Below are 20,443 nucleotides of genomic sequence, written 5' to 3' on the forward strand. Positions count from 1 at the left end.
GCGTGTCCACCAAACGGAGGTGGCTGCATAAAATACTGTTGCTGTGGTACAAACGGTAAGTTTGGTACCGCCTGGTCGCTATGAAAGCCTGACTGACGGGAGGTGCCGCCTGACTGACTCTCATGATACGACTGAGTATGCCTCATCGAGGTATTTTGCAAACTTTCTTGAAAATTTGAAGTAGAGGCCGACTCTGACAGTCGGTCACTCTTCTTCTGTTCTAACAGCACACGAGCGTCTGTGTATGTTTTCTTCGACCCGTCCGCCTGAATGTGACGAACAGGTTTCCTATTTCCTGGAGTAGGAAAACGGTATTTTGTGAGGTCAAGGGCAGGCGGCTCCCACTTCCTGGATTTAGGATGAGGAGTTCCCTCTCGCCCTTGAACCGGCTTCCTCTTGCCTGAGGTGGAAGGTTTCTTAGCCGGCTGTTCCTTGGCCGGAACAGGCTTCTTATTAAGCAACTCTTGAATTTCTCCCTTGAAGTCCCTCATGAAGGTCATGAGTTCGTTCCTTGTGACGGGAGCAGACCCATCAGTCGCCTGCTGCCGAACAGACGGTGCGCCTGTTGGCTCGCTTACAGTTTGAAAATGTTCCCGTTCCCTCCTTTCGGTCTGACGGGTACGTCGGGCCCTTAGGGTCCCGTCTGGAGCGGTGTGAGCTTCAACTTCAAGTTCATTGTCATGGTCCGACTGGACTTGAGGGTCGTCTAGGGGACGCCTCTCTTCAAAAGCCGGTACAAACGTGGATGCCATCTCAGAAGTACTCTCCCCACAGACGGCGCCAAAATGTTTCGGGGTTTTCTGATGTCCTGCGGGAGAGTTACAACACCAAGACTGGAACCGGACGCCTGTACCTGCAAAACAACGAAGACTCCTTGTGGTAGGAGCTCCGCCTCCAACGGTCAAGTTAGTACCTGATTAGGGAGTAATAAATGCGGAAAGTAAAGTGATTTAGTCTCTCTAGGTGAGAGTGTTTAATGTTTAACCCGTGTGTTATTCGAGTTCTCTCTCTCTTAATGAGGATTAAGAGAGGTATTTATATCCTCGGGAAGCGTGCCACTCTCTAGGTTTAGGGTAAACCTAGGGCTGACTGGGCCTCTAAACAGGATTGGGCCTTGGTGGCCGGTTTTCCCATTTGGCATGGGTGGACACGTGGCGTGTCTCAATTGGTCCGTAGAGGACGAATCTGTGATTGACACGTGGCAGGCTCCTATTGGCCTACGTGAAGGACACGTGGCGGAACCTGGTTGGTCCACTTGTCAGACGGTGATTGGTGGATAAAAATCCCCTAATCAACTGCCACAGTGGCGGCGCCTAGGAAAGACGTCATCACCGTGGCAGTGGCGTCCTGCCCAGGCGCCGCCACCGTGGCAGTGGCGTCTGGGTAAGGCGCCACCTCCCTTTTGTTTTTTTTTTCTCATTTATTTTTTAATTTTTGGTTTTCCGGGTTTTTTTTTTTTCTTTATTTTTTTCCATTTTTTTTTTTATATTTGGTTTTGTTTTTTGTTTTTTTTATTTATTAGGTTATTATTTTTTTTTATTTTTTAGGTTGTTAATTTTTTATTATGTTTATATTTTTTTTTCCATTATTTGTATATTGTTTTATTTATCTATTTTTATTTACTTCTTTTATGTTCATATTGTATGTTTTGTTTTTTTTTTTTGTTTTTGTGTGTATTTTCAATTTATTTAATTTTTTTTTCGATGTTGTGTACTTTTCTTTTTAATGTCAATTTGTTAGTATTTTTTTTGTTTATTTGATATTTTTTTGGTTAAGTATTTCTATTTTTTGTTGTTGATACTTTTGAAAATAGATTATTAATATAAATAATAATAGTAACAATTGCTATTATTTTTCGTTATTTAAATGGAGTTAGGCATCGCATTTTCGTCCTGGTGCGGGGAAGAGTATGGACATTATGAGAAGTACGATCTATTCAATGGAGAGCTCAGGGCCCAGACACGTTAGATCCCGTGGTATTTCGGCCTCGGCTCGCAGAGGACGGGTGCATTATTTTGAGGATGATGAAGATGATGATGGTGATGATGATGATGATGAGGAGGAGGCGGAGGAGGATGCAGATGAGGCTGTGGGCGATCAGAGTGCACCACATGATGATTACGGTCCATTCAGTCAGAGGCTTGATGATATGTATGAGACGCATAGGGTAGATGTGCGTAAGGGTAGAGGTGATAGATTTGTTAGTAGATCTGGCACATCATCTGCGTCCACTGTGTCTGCGGTTAGCAAAAAACGGTCGAGGGCCGTTAATGATTCTTGGGTGGTGAGGGGTGAGGTGGCTGGGGGACCTGTAGATGGGAGGGTGATTCCTAGCTTTCTAGGACACATCGCTACCCATATCTGGGAGGACCAGGAGAGGGCTTTGGATACGGGCATTTTGAAATGCCAAACCCGGGAAAAGACTTGTAAGTTTTTGCGTAGTTGGGCTGATGCTTAGCCGGAGGAGAGCGAGATGGTCGGCCAATTGGGGGGCACTAGAGTGAGTCACCTTCCTGCCACCATGCACGAAACGATTGACTCAACGCTGATCACGGCTTTCGTTGAGCGATGGCAGTCGGATACGAACTCTTTCCACCTTCCGTTCGGTGAGATGACGATCATGTTGCATGACGTCGAGGCCATCCTTGGGATTCCCGTAGAGGGAAACCGAGCATCTGTTGTCACTGATGCGGATCAGGCAGATTTACTAGCGGAGCTGTTGGCGGTGGATAGGGCTGCGCTGTACCTTTATATTTTGATGCGTTTATTATATGAATCTTACTAATTTTAAAAAATGTGCAGGTGAACTGGATGCCTTTCGGCTAGAACCCTAGTAATAGGGTACCTAGGACCCTCTACACGGGACTGATTCAGTATCGTGAGATCGTAGAGGCGTACATGCCGTAGCGCTGTCTTCGCCAGCTTGGATTTGTCCAAGTTGTTCCTCCTCCACCAACATGGCCTAGTAAGGCGGTCCGATCTGCGTCGTTGAAGGAGTACGTCGTCCAATGGCCGGCAACCATGATTTCCACGTGGGATCAGTTTCCGATGGTTGCCCGCATATGGTTTGAGCAGTTGCTGTGGCCGCCAACTAAGGTGACTGCCATGTGTGACCAACACTACATGGAGTGGTACAACCGGTACTCGCACCCGAGGTTGATCAGAGACCTCCACCATGGCGACGACGCCGATGATGATGATGTGCCACCGCCCACTGCCGCGGATGCGATACGTCTTATAAAACATTTGTTGTTGTGTTTTTTTTTTTTATATATATAATACGTCGTCATTGAATTTCATGTGTTTTGTTGTGTGTAGTGGATGGGAAAGATGATGCAGGTGACACACAGAATTTTTGAGGAGAGGAACAACATGACAAGTGCATCAGGCAGAGCGGCTATTGATGATTTGGAACGGGCCCTTGAGCAGTGGCAGTGGGCGTCACAAAGGGATTACTGATCTGTGGGCAGTGTATTTATATAACATTTTGTACATTATCATAGTTGTTTGTAAAAGTTGACATTATTTTTTTAGTTTGTAACATTTGAAATTATTATTTTAAGTTTTAAAAATTTGACATTATCTTTTTAGTTTGTAACGCGCAAGATCTAATTAGTGTGCATGCAAGATATAAATTAGAATACGAAAAATAAATAAATGGAAAAAAATAGCAATAACAATACAAGGTCACATAGAAAAGGTAAGTGTACACGGGAAAAACTAAATGGCAACTAGGTTGTTCCACTGCTGCACCCGGGCATGATACAGGGCATCCCAACCCTCTACGCTTGTTCTACGAATGGTGTACCACCGAGGTATGATCGATGGGACCAGAAAATCGGATGACAGGTCCAATCGGATGAAATGTCTGTATGACGGCCCTAGAAATCCAATAGCAACCTCTCTTACCGGTCTGGTGACAGTCTCACGCGAACACCAAGGGAGAACCGTGGTACATGGATAATAAGCTCGACTATGCAAACCAAGGTCGAAATGCATGACTGCACACTTGTAGATGTTTGCAACGGCAAAGAGATCAAGTGGCGCGTCGAACCAATGATTTTGACCGCAAGGTCCTCCTCCCCACCGGATACGCTGCAGAGACCTATCCAAGTCCTGGTTGTACACATGGCGATAAACATCTCGGTTTGAGGCGATTTCACTGTACATCAACTGATGCACTAAACCGTAGTTGTCTTCACCCATCTGAAACACATCAGCACAACCCGGAATCCGCAGTTACCATCTGCAACCACATCATTCCACCCGTCCAAGAATGGCATCATGATGTTAGGGATCCTGTCCTTATATAGAAAATGTTCAATGTCCATTCATCCTGTTGCACACATCAATAAACACAATTAACAAGTCAGCAGTAAACTAAAAAACAATTCCAGAACAGAGGTGGAAGAATCAATCCAGTCCTTCAAAGCTCTATGAGCGCTCTCAACTCTACATGTTGTAGTGTTTCCAAAATGAAGAACTTGGTTTTTCCAATATTTGACAAACTTTTCCCTCTAAGGTATCCACTGCTGCATCACATAGTCTACCATTGCCGGGCACCATTGGTACGCATCCTTGAAGTTATCCAAGGCTCGATCGTACTCTGCCTTTGTGGTAGCTTACAAGATCTTCCGCCACTTACCATTTACCAATCTCTCTGCGTTATCTAAATTCTTGTTGAAAAGGTTGTAGGCTTTGACTTTCACACAGTTGTTAATGTGCCATGTGCACAGTCAACGGCTCGACTCCGGAAACAGCTCCGCTATAGGTGCAAAGAGACCTCCCTCACAATCACTGACGATGGCTGATGGTATGGCTGAACATTTGGGCCGATGTAATTTCTAAACTTCTCCAACACCCAAAAGTAACTCGCAGCCGTCTCATCCTTCATGACTGCATAACCAATCAGAAAGTTCTGGTTCGTTGGAGCCATCCCAAGCATCTCAACCAGTGGGAACTTGTACTTGTTTGTCTTGTACGTTGAATCGATCAAAATCACAGATGGCCAAGATGAAATCATATCAGCACAATCAGGATGCACAAGGAACAACTGAGTCACCTCCGATGTGTCTTCATCAGATTTAAACCACCAGAGGTAACCATGTGCTTGTGCCTGGTGTGGAAGCTGCTGTATAGGGTTCCTTCCCTCTGACCGTTCAAACCTCAATTTCTGTCTGACGTTGTAGATGTGTCTTCGGTATGGCTGGTCTTCAGGAAATTTCTCTAACACAGATGCTAATATTTTAGCAGGCTTCACTTGAACATCACTCATTTCTTTTACAACTAGTTTCGCAGCAGGACTTAGGCCGCTTAACTGTCAATGACCCACTTCATATACTATCATCTCATGGTTGTGATACCCCCATTTACCGTAACCCTTCACTTCCCAACCGTCACGTCTTTGCTGTTGTCGAACCTTTACTCTGAACTGACACCCACAACCTTTCCGCTTTGTATCAAACCAAATCGCTTGACTAAAATCTCGTTCCTCCCTTTTGCGATAAACGGACGCATCTCAAAATGCGATCCATTCTACCATCCCGTTGAGATTTATGACTTGCTACTACTAAACAAAAACCTGATCTAATTGCAACTTGTTTTTTCCAATCAATCGCTTGTTGAACATCTTCGAACAGACCATCATGTACAAAAATCCCACTATAATCATTTCCGTCTCCACCATAATCCTGCAACAATGACATATAAATATAATTACATAAGGATTAAATTAATACATTTGACACAAAATTAACACAAAAGTAATTTCTAAATTTTAAATTTCTAAATAACATTTCCATATTTAACGCATAATACATTTAATGTCTAAATTTACACATAATTAACACGTAATTATATATAAAAGTATTTTTACACATACAAATTAAAACATACATTTGTTTATTTTTTACAATTATTAACACATATAAACACACATTTAATTTCAAATTTATCAAAATTAAAAAACAAAAAAAATTATTAACACACATTTAATTTCAAATTTATCAAATTAATCAAAATTAAAAAACAAAAAAAAAAACACAAAAATCAAAAACAAAAACAAAACTTTAAATAAAATTAAAAAAACAAAAAAAAAAATTTGTGGTGGCGGCGTCGCGGCCAGGCGCCCCACCCACGCGGTCGGCTTCCTGGCAGGACGCCGACCACCAATTCGTAATTTTATATGGCTATGTACCTCGTTTTCCGGCAACGATGACGGCTCTTCGGTGTCCCTCGGCGATCCAATGCTGCTCCACATTTTTGGTGAAGAAATTTCGTTTTCCGTAAAAATTAAAAAAAGGGCAAGAAGTTTTACAAAATGTGGGCTTTAAGTAGAAAAATGTGGGCGATAAATAATAACTCCCTTAGGGATTTGTTAAACATCGCCCATAAATCTCTACATAAAGCCCACAATTATTTTTACTTTGACTATTTTGCCCTTTTTCTAATTTTTACCGAAAACTAATTCTCTCTCACGAAAATGTGTAGCCGGAGTGGATCGCCAAGGGATACCGGAGAGCCGTCATCGTTGCCTGAAAGCGAGGTAATTTGGGGGAAAAAATTACGAAAAGTAAGGGTGGCGTCTGGGCGGGACGCCACCACAGTGGCGGCGACGTCCCGGCCAGACGCCATCACCATGGTGGCGGCAACCTGGCCAAACGCCACCACCATGGTGGCGGCGTCCCGGCCAGATGCCACTCCTACTTTTCCGGATTCAAAGGGATACCGCTTTAGTCTGGCTTTTTTCGATTGGTCCTGATCCGAATATAAAAATTTTTTACGGTATTTTTTTTATTTTTATTTTTTAATATAATTTTATTTAAAGTTTCTGTTTTTTTGTAAATTTTTTTTTTTGTGGTTTTTTAACTTTTGATAAATTTGAAATTAAATATGTGTTAATAAAATTATGTTTAATTTTGTATGTGTAAATTAAATATGTGTTAATAATTTCAAAAAAAAAATTATGTTTTAATTATGAATGTGTATGAATACTTTTATACATAATTATGTGTTAATTTTGTGTTAATTATGTGTAAATTTAGAAATTAAATGTATTATGCGTTAAATATAGAAATGAAATTTACAAATAAAATATTTAGAAATTACTTATGTGTTAATTTTGTGTTAAATGTATTAATTTAATCTTTATATAATTATATATATTTAAAAATAATATGGCATTGTTGGAGGATTATGGTGGAGACGGAAATGATTATAGTGGGATTTTCGTACATGATGGTCCCTTCGAAGATGCTCAACAAGCGATTGATTGGGCAAAACAGGTTGCAATTAGATCTGGTTTTTGTTTAGTAGTAGCAAGTCATAAATCTCTCGAGGACTCGAGACGGCGACATGGTATGATGTATTGAGTTCATAGCGCAAAACCCAGCCGAGAAAATGAAAAGGGATGATCTGAGTAATAAAACAAGAACCAAATTAAATGAAATTCTGCAACATTTGAGATTGTTAATCAATTAGACTAAAACCCAAAATAATTGAAACGTAAATCAACTAAAACGCTCAATAAACCCCATGCACGCAACATGTCATACAGTTAAACCCTAGATTTAAATACAATGGCTTTCTACTACTACACAACAAATAAAAATTCAATGTAATTTCACAACAAATCAATGAAACCAAGTATCTGAATGATATTCAAGCACAAAAGCAAGGAAATTGATTAGAGAAAGAACGATATTACCATAAATTGAAGAAATTAACAAGCAGCGGAAGAAATTTAACACGACTTCGACCCAAATTCGGTAAATTTCAGGCGGCTTCAAAAGATAACTACGATCGTATAACAGTATAAGAATACAGGATCGTGATGAACAATTAGTTTTAAAGTATGAATTTAAATATACAACAAATTTGAAAAAAAAATATAAAAATATACAATAAAATGAAAAAAAAAAATATAAACATAAACAAAAAAAAAATCTGAAAAAAAAAATTACAGAAAACTAAAAAAATAAAATAAACATAAACAAAAATAAAATAAAATAAACAAAAATAAAAAAAGGGTGGCGGCGCCCAGGCCAGACGCCAGCCCCACGGCGGCGGCGGCTGGGCAGGACGCCAGAGCCACGGCGGCGGCGCCTTCGCAAGAGCCACCACCGTGGCCCTGGCGTCCCGCCCAGCCGCCGCCGCTGTGGGGCTGACGTCTGTCTTGGGCGCCGCCATCGTGGCCACAACGTCCTAGATAGGCGCCCCGCCCTCTTCGAGGTTTTTTTTTTAATTTTTAAAAAACAAAAATTTCCTTGCCACCGTGACCGCCTTCCTCTGCCTCCGCCGCTACCAATTCCTTGCGGTAAAAAGAAGATGGGTGAGCGGTTGGGTGATGAGAGTGTGTGAGGTTTCTTTATCTTTCTGAATGTACTTTTTCTTCTTTTACCCTCATTTTTGCAATAATGATTGAGGTTTTTATCTTTTTTGTGACCGCCTTCCTCTGCCTCCGCCGCTACCAATTCCTTGCGGTAAAAAGAAGATGGGTGAGCGGTTGGGTGATGAGAGTGTGTGAGGTTTCTTTATCTTTCTGAATGTACTTTTTCTTCTTTTACCCTCATTTTTGCAATAATGATTGAGGTTTTTATCTTTTTTGTGACCGCCTTCCTCTGCCTCCGCCGCTACCAATTCCTTGCGGTAAAAAGAAGATGGGTGAGCGGTTGGGTGATGAGAGTGTGTGAGGTTTCTTTATCTTTCTGAATGTACTTTTTCTTCTTTTACCCTCATTTTTGCAATAATGATTGAGGTTTTTATCTTTTCTAACGTACTAATTCTTACTTTATCTCTCTACTTTCCTTACAAATTATTGGGGTTTTATCCCAATGTACTTACATAACTTTACCTTCCAAACCTTAATTCCCTTGATGTTTCACCAAAAGGGAAAAACATTTAGGGACGGAGGTAGTACTTCATAAAATATATTTTTCTCATGTTTTGTATCCACATGTGTCTATTGACTTTTACTAAGCTACTTTGTTTACTAAGACTACATTTACTATCATATCCAAACAATAGGTCCGACATGGACATGAGCCAGTGACCATTGCCTTTTATTAGTTTATTAAAACCACACATAATAACGTATCCAAGCAACTTATGTAATAAAATTCCTCGTATATTATTCTCCTGTTCATTTACCGTGCATGTTTCCAGATATAATATTTTGACTTAATTATTACTGTGATTATTGCTTCGTTTTTGCATTTTCTACATAAGGGTTATGAAACTTAGAAAATTAAACAGATAAGTAGCACAAACTTTTCCAGGTTGAGCCGTAAAACTAATCTCCTAGCAAAATCAAGAGACAAAGAAGTTGTTGATTGAGTGATAAATTTGAGCATAGTGATACTGTAATAAATATGAAAGTAGCCATAGATTATTTCACTTGGCAAACCAATATAGTGAGAATAGTATTGTAAAAAGGAAGAATATTTAAGCGGATACACCAACACACATACTGAAGACAGACCAAAAGAGTCTGAAGACAAGCATTTCTCTGATTTTTATTTAATGTGAGTGATGAGTAGAAGTCAGCATTTCAAGACCCAAATTGGAATGTTTTGTTTTCTGAAACGACCAAATTTGGAACTTAAACTAAACTGTATTTGGTACTACACTAACGGCACAGATGGGGCTTAGTCACCCATTAGTAAATATCAAGTACAAAACTGCAACATAAATGAGTTTGTGCTTCTAATATAACTAACGTGATTTGGTAACAAAAGTTGTACTCCGTAATTTGTTTGCACATCGGATAGCTTCTTATGGAATGACAACGGTGGTGAGGCATTAATTGCATCTCAAAGTCCCCTTGTCTTGAAAATACAGCTTATGATGCAGAGCTGGGAGCTTCCACTTTAGGGACTTATGTCTAAGAGTTTGTTTGGTATCGTTGTGATTATCTATTTTTTTTTCTTTTATTTTATGATATACTTTGTATGTCATATATAAATATATTAATAAAAAATTAGTAAAATTTATTAAAAGTTTAATAATTTTGAAAACTGTTAACGGAAAAGTGAAACACCTTTTTCTGGTTTTCTGATTGTGGTTATTTGTTTTATTTTATAAAAATAGAAAACTAAAAACAAAAAACAGTGCTCATAGCCCAATCTCATTGTTTGAAAACAAAAAACTAAAAACAAAAACGGGAAAGATGCACACAATACATAATCACAAGCGGAAGCACAACGATTTCATTTTCCTCACAAGTGGAAGCATAACGATTTCATTTTCCCTAATGTATTGTAGAATGGGAAAATACTGCAAATCTTGAGCAAACACAATATGGACAACAACAAACAATTCTAAATAACTCAAATGCAATAAAAATAAAGCACATCGAGATATACGTGGAAACCCAATCCAAGAAAAAACCACGGGTACCATAAGCCGGCACTAAGCCCTTCCACTAATCAATAATAATGAAGGGATACAACAAGTTGTCCTTCTCCAAACAATGCTGGAGGCTTTACAACATCAAACATGTTTGGAACAAACCATTTTCCATACAAATAGAGATTACCAACATTCGGAGCACAAAACTATAATCTAACCATTCGATGTATAGCATGGGATGGCAGAAACGTTGTGTAAATATTTGGCGTTGATCGGCTTCCATATGGGTCTCAATTTGGTGAAAAAACCGGACATCTTCTATGGAAAACTTCCCTTTCTCCTTTTTTGCCTTTCCTCTATTTTGTGCGTGAGATGTTTGCTTTTGTACTCCTTATTTCCAGTAGCTCAGTGGTTTAAGTAGCGGGTAGTGATAGAGGTAACGTTTGGGTAGGTTCTATCAAACAGCAAAATATCAGCGTTGTTGGGGTTATTCTCTTCTACTTGGAGGATGTAGCCCATTTTATCAGCCTAATCAAAACGCTAACCACTACCTCCAACGTTGTTGCCATATTGAGCCAAGTGCGCTGGATCATCAGTAGCTGTTATCTCCTTGTTGCCCTAGCAAAGTGGTTTGTCACAAAGTGCTCCAATACTCCCACGGGACGGTTCTGACTTCAAAACGTGCTGCTGGAACTGCAGTTGTTGATTCAAAAGTTATTAGCACCATGATCTCAAGTTTGCCACATGATCTTCTACGTCGATTGGGAAAATTGATTTCCATATGCTGAGTCGTGATGGATTTCTGTGTGAGCTAGCTAGACTGTCCACTGTGCAAACGCATGTACAAAAATTAGCAACATTTCACATGTATACGAGTTAAGCAGTTATGCAAGTATTAGACAGAGAAATAACAGATAGTGCTTCTTTAACATGCATATTTTCGTTAATGGGACATTTCAAACGGCACTAGTCATCACATGGTAAGAGCATAAGATAAACCAGTAAGAATCCAAGGCTTCAGGGCTTCCAATATACGTAGAGACATCCACACACCCGCATTTTCAAGGGTTAAACCCAGTAATGCAGAGATGAATATTAGAATATAGCAGAACAAGCCATAAAATAAGAATCAACGTAAAGAACTATTGAAAACCAAATTCAAGTGAACGTACGTACATGTTCATAAAACCAAACTCATTGGACTTACATAAGCCCAAGGGTTTTGAGCTTACAAGAGGCATCTTTGGTTTGAGGCACTGTAAAAATCGGAAATTTATCTAGTACAAAGATATTCAGTTGCTGCAGCCACTTATTTTTATATTTTGTAAGAAAATCACAAATTTTCTACCATCTCCAACTTCACTTTGGAACAATTTTATCACAATAACAATCTGGATTAAACTTTAAGTGTCATTTCATGTAACATGAGAAATCTCTTTTGCATCATTGCAAAAAATTTAAAATCAGAATCAACGTAAAAACAACCAAATTCAAGTGAACGTACATGTTCATTGGGACTTACATAAGCCCAAGGGTTTTGAGCTTATAAGGACATCTCTGGTCTGAGGTTGTTGAGGCACTGCAAAAAACTGTAACTAATTTAGTACAGAGATCTTCGGTTGCAACAGTCAATTTTTAAAAAATATATCACAACTATTTACCTGCAGAGTGCATCTCCAACTCATTCTCTTTGGAATAATTTATCACAGTATATAACAACCTGCAGCAAATTAAGTGTCATTTTTCTCTCCCATTGTAAAAGCCTCACTTTATATAACATATGATATATCTGCTGCATCATTGCAAGAGAGTTTTTTTTTTTTTTTTTTTTTTTTTTTTTTTTTTTTTTTTTTTTTTTTTTTTTTTTTTGCATAGGCTAACAAATAAAAGTTACTAATAAATTACAAATAGAGAAAGAAAACAGATAGAGATAGCTTATTGTGATGCTATAATCTGCAAGGTTCCCCTTCAAATTCGATGATTAATTAAACTCTTAAGAGCCATTCATTTAGCATGTTTGAAAATTGAAGTAATAGAAATGCATTCATTTAGCATGTTTGAAAATTGAAATAATAGAAATCCTTTCGGGCTTAAATTATAGGGCTACTGATTGTTAATAAATTTATAAAATAGAGAATACTTAAGGCAATATATACTTCGACCAATGCCAAAGCAGACTATCAGTCAAGTTTACAGGCACCCCTGGTTTGATTCAAAACTGAACAGCATTCAACACCAATTAGCTAGGGAGTTTCTCTGAAATACAAGAGGGCAGATATTTTCAAGTCAATATCCCCCTCTATTTTTCTCCCCTTTATTAAGGGTTGTAAAGCAATTCATTACAAGACATTGAAAAGGAAGAAATATGTAAATCTAGTAACTTGGATTGCAAAACGACATAAGGCCAAGGTTAAGATTTAAAATCTGTGATCACCTAAGTATATCTCCTCTATGAGAGCTGCAAGAATTGGAAATGCATATATTATAATCTTTGGTTGGAATGACAAACGTCCTCCAAAGAAAAAAAAAAAATATTTGCAGCGACAAATTATTAAGGCAGCTTACATGTAAGAAAGCAAGAGATTCTTCCCAAGGTCGTCACAAACTTTTTATCATCACTTTGCAGCTCAAAATCATCATGGCTTCACAATGTTGCTCAAAATTCAATGCCAAATAACTATTACCAACATTGTTTCTGCACAACCATAAAATAATTAGAATCATACATACACCAGAGAGCAAATGGAAATGTAATGCTTATGCATATACATATGTTTCATGTAATATTCTTAGTTCCATTGGTTAAATTCCAAGGAAGGTTTAATCTAAAACTCAGTCAAATTTGATTGATGATGAACTATGTATCTAAATATCTAGACATCCAATCAGTCAGGTATGAATTGCGACCAATACCACCATCCAATCAGTCAGGTATGTAGACCTCCCCTCACCTAACTCATTCACCCAAAAGGGGGAAAAAAAAAATCAACATCAACAACATAGAACTTATCCGGCAAAGACAAGTTAAGCTAAAGCCTAAGGGCCAGATGCTATGACTTCTGTACTGCAGAGATGACTATTAGAATGTAGCATTAGCCACAAAACCAGAGTCAACATAAAGTACTAATGAAACCAAATTCAAGTAAACATACATGTTCACTGGACTTACATAAGCCCAAGGGATTTGAGCTTATAAGAGAATCTGTAGTTTGAGGCACTGCTAAAATCAGAAATTTATTTAGTACGTAGATCTTCAGTTGCTGCAGCCAAGTTTGATAAAATTACATCTATTTTACCTGCAGTGCGCATCTCCAACTCATTCTCTTTGGATTAATTTTATCACAATAACAACCTGCAACAAATTGTCATTTTCCCTCCCATTGTAAAAGCTTCACTTCATATAACATATGAAATATCTGATTGATGCGTCATCACAAATGAATTTTTCTGTAAAGGCACACTGAAATAATAATTATTATTAGTCTCTTACACACACAGAAAAAAAAAAAAGGGAGCCCCAGTTCCTCCCATTTAGGGACGGAGGCAGTACTTCATAAAATATATTTTTCTCATGTTTTGTATCCACATGTGTCTAACATGGACGTAAGCTGGTGACTATTGACTTTTACTAAGCTACTTTGTTTACTAAGACTACATGTACTATCTTATCCAAACAATGTGTCCGACATGGACATGAGCTAGTGACCATTGCCTTTTATTAGTTTATTAAAACCACACATAATAACGTATCCAAGCAATTTATGTAATAAAATTCCTCGTATATTATTATCCTGTTCATTTACCGTACATGTTTCCAGACATAATAGTTTGACTTAATTGTTACTGTGATTATTGCTTCGTTTTTGCATTTTCTACATAAGGGTTATGAAACTTAGAAAATTTAACAGATAAGTAGCACAAACTTTTCCAGGTTGAGCCGTAAAATCAATCTCCTAGCAAAATCAAGAGACAAAGAAGTTGCTGATTGAGTGATAAATTTGAGCATAGTGGTACTGTAATAAATATGAAAGTAGCCATAGATTATTTCACTTGGCAAACCAATATAGTGAGAATAGTACTGTCATAGATTATTTCACTTGGCAAACCAATATAGTGAGAATAGTACTGTAAAAAGGAAGAATATTTAAGCGGATACACCAACACACATACTGAAGACAGACCAAAAGAGTTTGCTGTAATAGCCATAAAAGTTGTCGCGAGGTCTAGGACAGAGAATGAACTTTTCAAGCTGGATGTAGTGCTGCCATTTACAGTAAGAGATCATCTTGGCATGTTGGCAAATGAGTATAACATGGATCTTGTATTCAAGTCCTCGTCGATCTGTACTCTGCAAGCAAATAAAAGGGTGAGGCTAAGTGAAGATTCAAATTATCACACAAAGAACTAAACTCTGAAAGGTAAGGTTGTTCACTAATTATCAGCTGGGACTTTTTTTTTCACCGAAGATTTTGACGTTATGCATACCCTATACTCCCTTCCAGCCTCCAAACTGATTAAAAAAAAAAAAAAAAAAAAAAAAAAAAAAAACCAATCTGATTAACTAGTAAACAAAAGTATGCTCCACCCAATTATCAGGGACTAATCTTGCTGCAAAATGATGATATAAAGAAGTAGATACATTCTTCCTAGACATTTATAAAAGAAAAACACATGTATATGCAATGGAGCTTATATATATTTTGCCTCTGATTCCTAATACTTAATATTTGTATTCAGAAACTGTAACTACTCCATTATTCTATCCGTAGCTAATGAGAGTGGGCATTATGCATCCGAAGCTGCTCAAATGAAAAAATTTGTAGTTTGTTCAATAATCGTATCTAATTCATATTAGACCTAATGACTGAAAATATATAATATGTAGTATTTCAATTTAAAGTCTGAACACAGGAAAGAAAAGCATTACTTAATTGACCAATATTATAAGTCATAGAATATGGAAAGGTAATCAGAAAATAGCATAACCCCTGCCAAATTGTGAGAGATTCCAGTTCGCTACATCAATAGGTAAATGAATCATAAGAAGTTGGTTCACCTTATATATCATAATATCATATCCGAAGGATTATCTCCATTAGGTTGAATATATCACCTACATCAGCAATTCTGCAGAAACTTTGTTTCTTTGGAGGGGATGTGTTGAATGTGAGGCCAGTCTTCCCCAGTGGGTTGTTGGCATCTTTCCTTGAGGCGTTCTGAACAGTAAAGGAGTCGAAGTATCCTGAGGGAAGTCAGTTTAGGCATCCAATCCGGCATACATTCCAATCCCCGGCAATTTGCAATTTCGAGGGTCTGGAGGGCTGCTAAAGATTGCATCCAATTCGGAAGATCCACAAGCTGTGGGAGACGTTGCAAGCACAAGTAACGGAGGGAGTGAGGAAAGGATGGCCATGGCATGCCAATAGTGTTCATTCCCTCTTCTTCTCCCAATAAATTTACATTAGGGCAATCAGAGATTGTTAAATCCTGCAAGGCAGTGAGATGTTCCAATCCTCCTGAAATAACACTCCTCAATTTGCGGCAACCTTCGATTGTCAAGGATCGTAGGGAAGACGAGCAGCTACGGAACACATCCCCAGCTTCTTTCAAACTCTCCAACTCCTCATCAGACAACATACGCAGCTTATCAAGACACTGAAATACTTCTCTGGGAAACGAATTAAGCCATAGAACATCAGTTAGGGTAACTTTCCTGAGTTTGGAAATAACATTTGAAGACAAGGGAGTAGTAGAACCAGTAGTACTGCCACTTGCATCCGCCTTTTCATGCCCCAATTTCGTAATATCCGCAATTATTTGGAGTCTTTTATTGAATCCTCTCATTTTTAGTTCTACTAAGTTGGGACATAGCAGAATCGATCTTAAATTTGGGCAATCAAATATCTCCAAAAACGTCAATTGAGGAAGTGGTATTGGTGCCATGCTGAAGCTGCTGTTAATATCAAGACAAAGCTGATTATTATCTCCCACCCCCTCCCCTATATTTGTCCATCCTTGCAACTCTGGAAGGGACTCCATAAACAGCTCTCTCAGGCGGGGAAATAATCCATTTGGATCACTGCCACCTGCTAATGCACTCTTTTCAAAAATGTACTTCAAATTCGTACAGTCCCTAAGTTCAAGGATTTCCAAATGACGAAGATTTCCAAGGCATGTCAAGTCCTCCATCCTGCACTTGACAAATATCAATCTAATAAGATTAGGGAGAGAGGTCGCCAACTTATTTTCCCTAGCCCAACTCGGCATTCTCATTCCAACACAACTTAGCAACTGTAATCCCCTGAGATTCGGATGTGGTTGCAGCTCTTCCATTAATCTCCTTGCTTCTTCATCATTCTCCCTCAAATATGCTTCTTCATCATTCTCCCTATCCTCAAAGAGTATTCTAATAAAATTGAGATGTTCCTTATCCCTCAAATATGCTCCTTCCCTATCTATATCTTCATCAACTGCTCTGGCATTTTCAAAATATCTGATTGTGACAGAAAGATCACCTTTCAGGCTGTTAAGTCTTTTTAGCTCCCCCAGTTGATCAAACAATTGCTTTAATCCATCCACTACAAAGTCACTCAGCACACGAAGGCAACTCAACTTACTCACGCCCTTTGGCATATTGGTCAGGCTATCACAATCACTTATCTTTAATATCCTCAAATTAACCAACTTCATCAAATCTTTTGATAACTCTTTCAATTTTTCGCACATACATAATTTCAATGTCTGTAAATTATATAACTTGGTAATTGATTGAGGAAGCACATCCAGCTCATCATTGTCTGAGAGATCTAAATATCTTAAATGCAACAATTCACCTATTGAGTGCGGCAAACATTCTATACGTGACTTACTCAAATCCAACACCCTCAAAGACCTCCAATTTGCTACTAATGCCTTCAAGGAAGACTCGTCAATTACAACACGATCATACCATGCACCAACATCCAGAAAGGAACGAATGTGGGTCTTAGAAAAAGAGTATTGCGAGGATGTACTTCGTACATGGGAAATATGTCGGACTTCTCTATCCATAATGTCTGTTACAGAATTTTTAAAACAAATTTCCTTCCCTGCTACATTTTGAGCAATATCATGCATTAGATCGTGTATCTTACACGAAATAATGTCACCATATTCATCATGCTTCACATCTTGAAAAAAACATCTCCGCATCAGAATAGTAAAATACTCCTCAACAGCATCTTCCAACCTTTGACCATCATCTAACGGAACAACGTAGCCCTGTGCCAACCAAAGGCTTATCAGCAACTCCTTCTTTATGACAGTGTCTTTTGGGAACAATGCACAGTATGTGAAACAACTTTTGAGGGGCAATTCAAGTTGATGATAACTAAACATGAGTATAGGCATGATGTCCTTTTGGCTTTCTCTGAAGTTGAATAACCCAATCTCCTGAAATGATATCCATCTACTCTTGTCTTGACCGTACAGAAGACTCCCTGCCACTCTTATGGCAAGAGGAACACTGGCACATCCTTCAACAATCTCTCGGCCAATCTTCAACAAATCTTCGTGAGGGCTTAATTGTTCTGATTCAAATGCTATTTTCTTAAACAAGGACCATGAATTCTCCTTTGACAACCCTTGGAGCTCATATTTTTTACCACCCCCTACAATTTGGGCTGTCTTGTGCGACCGTGTTGTTACCACAACCCAACTTCCTCTCTGGCCTCCCAATAAGAACTCTACAAGCTTAAGCCAGTGATTGCGATTCTCAGTCCATACATCATCTAAAACAAGCAAGTATTTGCTGCCTGATAATTTTTCTCGAAGTTTGCTTTGTAACCTTTCTATGGTAGATTCCTCATGCGTTTGACCAGTTGAAGCATAAATCTTACGAAGTATACTTTCCACATCCAACTGCACCTGATCATGATCAGAGACACAAGTCCACAACCTTAATGGGAATGCAGTTGTGACCCATGGATCATTATACACCAGTTGGGCAAGAGCAGTTTTACCCAATCCTCCGATGCCCACTATAGTGAGGAAAGAAACATCTTGTTGAATGGTAGAACAATTCAACAGATGACCTACAAGTTCCTCCAAGTCATCCTCTCTCCCAATGATACTACGCTCACAGATGTAAGAACATGTCTCCTCCCTCCTCCTCCTGATAGGCTGAAGATCAATACTAATGCCAAATTGAGAGTGATTTTTGGCAATAGCATCTAACTTCCTCCGAATTTTCTTAACCTCTTGGGACATAGAGTGAGCTATCTTAATAGGATTGTAACGAGAAAAGAAGAGACTCACATTTTTGGAGAGTTTCTGATCCTTGATGAGCTGCTTTTGCTTAACAAGAGTGACGAACTCATCGAACAAATCATCTCGTAATTAGTAGAGTCATGTGCACGACCCAATATAATTGCCTAAACAAATGCAAGTGCATGTGTAAATATTTGGGTTTAATACCAAATGCTGTGTTTATATTTATGTCTTTAATTGTATATTAATAATACCAAATGCTGTGTTTATATTTATGTCTTTAATTGTATATTTATCTTCTTGTTGAACATAATTTATTATTTAAGGGGAAAATTCGTAATGTGTCAACTATGAAATATCACGAAACAGCAAAGTAGTGATTTTGGAGTAATAACGGTTTAGGAGCAAACCCCTATCTCAAATAGCGGTTTTACTATGAATAGTACAAAAAATATGTATTTATTTACAATTTTGCCATTTGATAAAGAACGATCATTTATGAACGAGATAAACTTATTCATTATTGTTCGCTTGATTGTATATTCATTTTTCGTCGTTTTTGATCCATGATCTTAATAATTGTACAGTGGTAATATTGATTGTACATTTGATGGGTATTTTTGTCGACTTAATTACAAAATTTGTAATATTTTTTTAGAGAACAAAAATTGTCACTTAATTGGCATTTAAATTTGAATTTATCTGTTTATCATAATAATGCAAGAAAAGCCATAGTTTCCGATGATCAAGTCATGGCTAAGCTGAACTACTTTCTAACTGTTCTTTCAATTCCTTCAATTTACAATCAGATTTCAAAATTTGGAAAAAAAATTACTCGTAAAATTCGACAAGATGTAAGAGGCTGCTGCATTTTCACTTCACTCATCCCTCAAATTCTCACTCGCACTCTCTCTCACTAACGTAGAAGACGCATACACTTTCACACTTAACCACCGGGCTCGACGCTGCCGCTGCCGCCACCGTTGCTGCCACCGGTCGCCGTTGCTGCTGCCGCCAGTCGCTGTTGCTGCTGCCCCTCTTTCTCTCACTCACTCACTCAATTTTGTGGTAAACCCTAAATTCAAATTAGTGTAATTTTGATAATTGCTCTTAATTGTGGTTAATTAATGTAAATTGTATCAAATTGTTGCTAATTATTAATGAAAATGTGGTAAATTGTTGATAATTATTGATGGTAATGTGGTACATTGTTCATGAAATTGTTGATGGTAATGTGGTACATATATGTGAAATTGTTGAAATTATTGATGGTAATATGTGAAATATAATTGTTGATAATTATAGATTATTGGTGAGAAGACTCTTATTTCATTATTGATAATTTATCTATCAATTCATATTAATGTAATGTTTATAATATTAGTTTGTTAGAAATCGTTTTGCATTGCAACCTAAACTAAGAGTTTATAAATGGAGTTAATGCTTAGTTTGTGGGCTCTTGTCAACAAATGAACAAATAATATGGCTCTTGTCAACAAATGAACAAATAATATGGGTCTTGTCAACTTTTTTTTACCTCGCTCTAGATTTCAATTATCCTAAAATGTGTTTTGGTTATGTAGAATATGGCTGCACAAAATGTAGTTTTGTTATGCCGGTGGGGAGGTGAAATTTTGTTTGATAGACCCCGTGTCGAGTATAATGGAGGAAATATGGAACCACTAGCACTAACACTTGAACCGAACATGACATTCAATGATTTGATGAACGAGGTTCATAGTAGTATTGGTTCAAACCCAAGGAATGTTGAACTAAACATTAAAATGAGGTTTGAGACTGGCAATGGGGTTCAAGTGTTACCTGTTTCTACGAATAAGCATTTGAAAGC

General features: G+C 38.1%; 1 protein-coding gene and 2 long non-coding RNA genes across 4 annotated transcripts; all 3 read right to left on the reverse strand.

Annotated features, from left to right (window-relative positions):
• Positions 1-10,377: 10,377 nt before the first annotated feature.
• On the reverse strand, positions 10,378-12,157 carry LOC110717852. 2 transcript variants are annotated; one of them, XR_002510812.1, is made up of 3 exons: positions 12,009-12,157; positions 11,852-11,926; positions 10,378-11,174 (listed from the first exon to the last, which is right to left on the reverse strand). It is a non-coding gene; the product is annotated as an uncharacterized LOC110717852 (long non-coding RNA). The 2 variants fall into 2 exon arrangements; XR_002510811.1 differs by having other exon boundaries at positions 11,852-11,936.
• A 64-nt stretch (positions 12,158-12,221) lies between these two features.
• On the reverse strand, positions 12,222-15,130 carry LOC110717851. The gene is made up of 3 exons (XR_002510810.1): positions 13,644-15,130; positions 12,913-13,564; positions 12,222-12,805 (listed from the first exon to the last, which is right to left on the reverse strand). It is a non-coding gene; the product is annotated as an uncharacterized LOC110717851 (long non-coding RNA).
• Positions 15,131-15,409: 279 nt separating this feature from the next.
• On the reverse strand, positions 15,410-18,708 carry LOC110717850 (putative disease resistance protein RGA3). The gene has a single exon (XM_021896634.1). It carries the CDS (start codon positions 18,592-18,594, stop codon positions 15,466-15,468), a length of 3,129 nt encoding a protein of 1,042 aa, XP_021752326.1. The 5' UTR covers positions 18,595-18,708; the 3' UTR covers positions 15,410-15,465.
• Between the last annotated feature and the right edge of the window lie 1,735 nt (positions 18,709-20,443).

Source organism: Chenopodium quinoa, unplaced genomic scaffold, assembly GCF_001683475.1.
Source record: "Chenopodium quinoa cultivar QQ74 unplaced genomic scaffold, ASM168347v1, whole genome shotgun sequence".
NCBI classification, from domain to species: domain Eukaryota; kingdom Viridiplantae; phylum Streptophyta; class Magnoliopsida; order Caryophyllales; family Amaranthaceae; genus Chenopodium; species Chenopodium quinoa.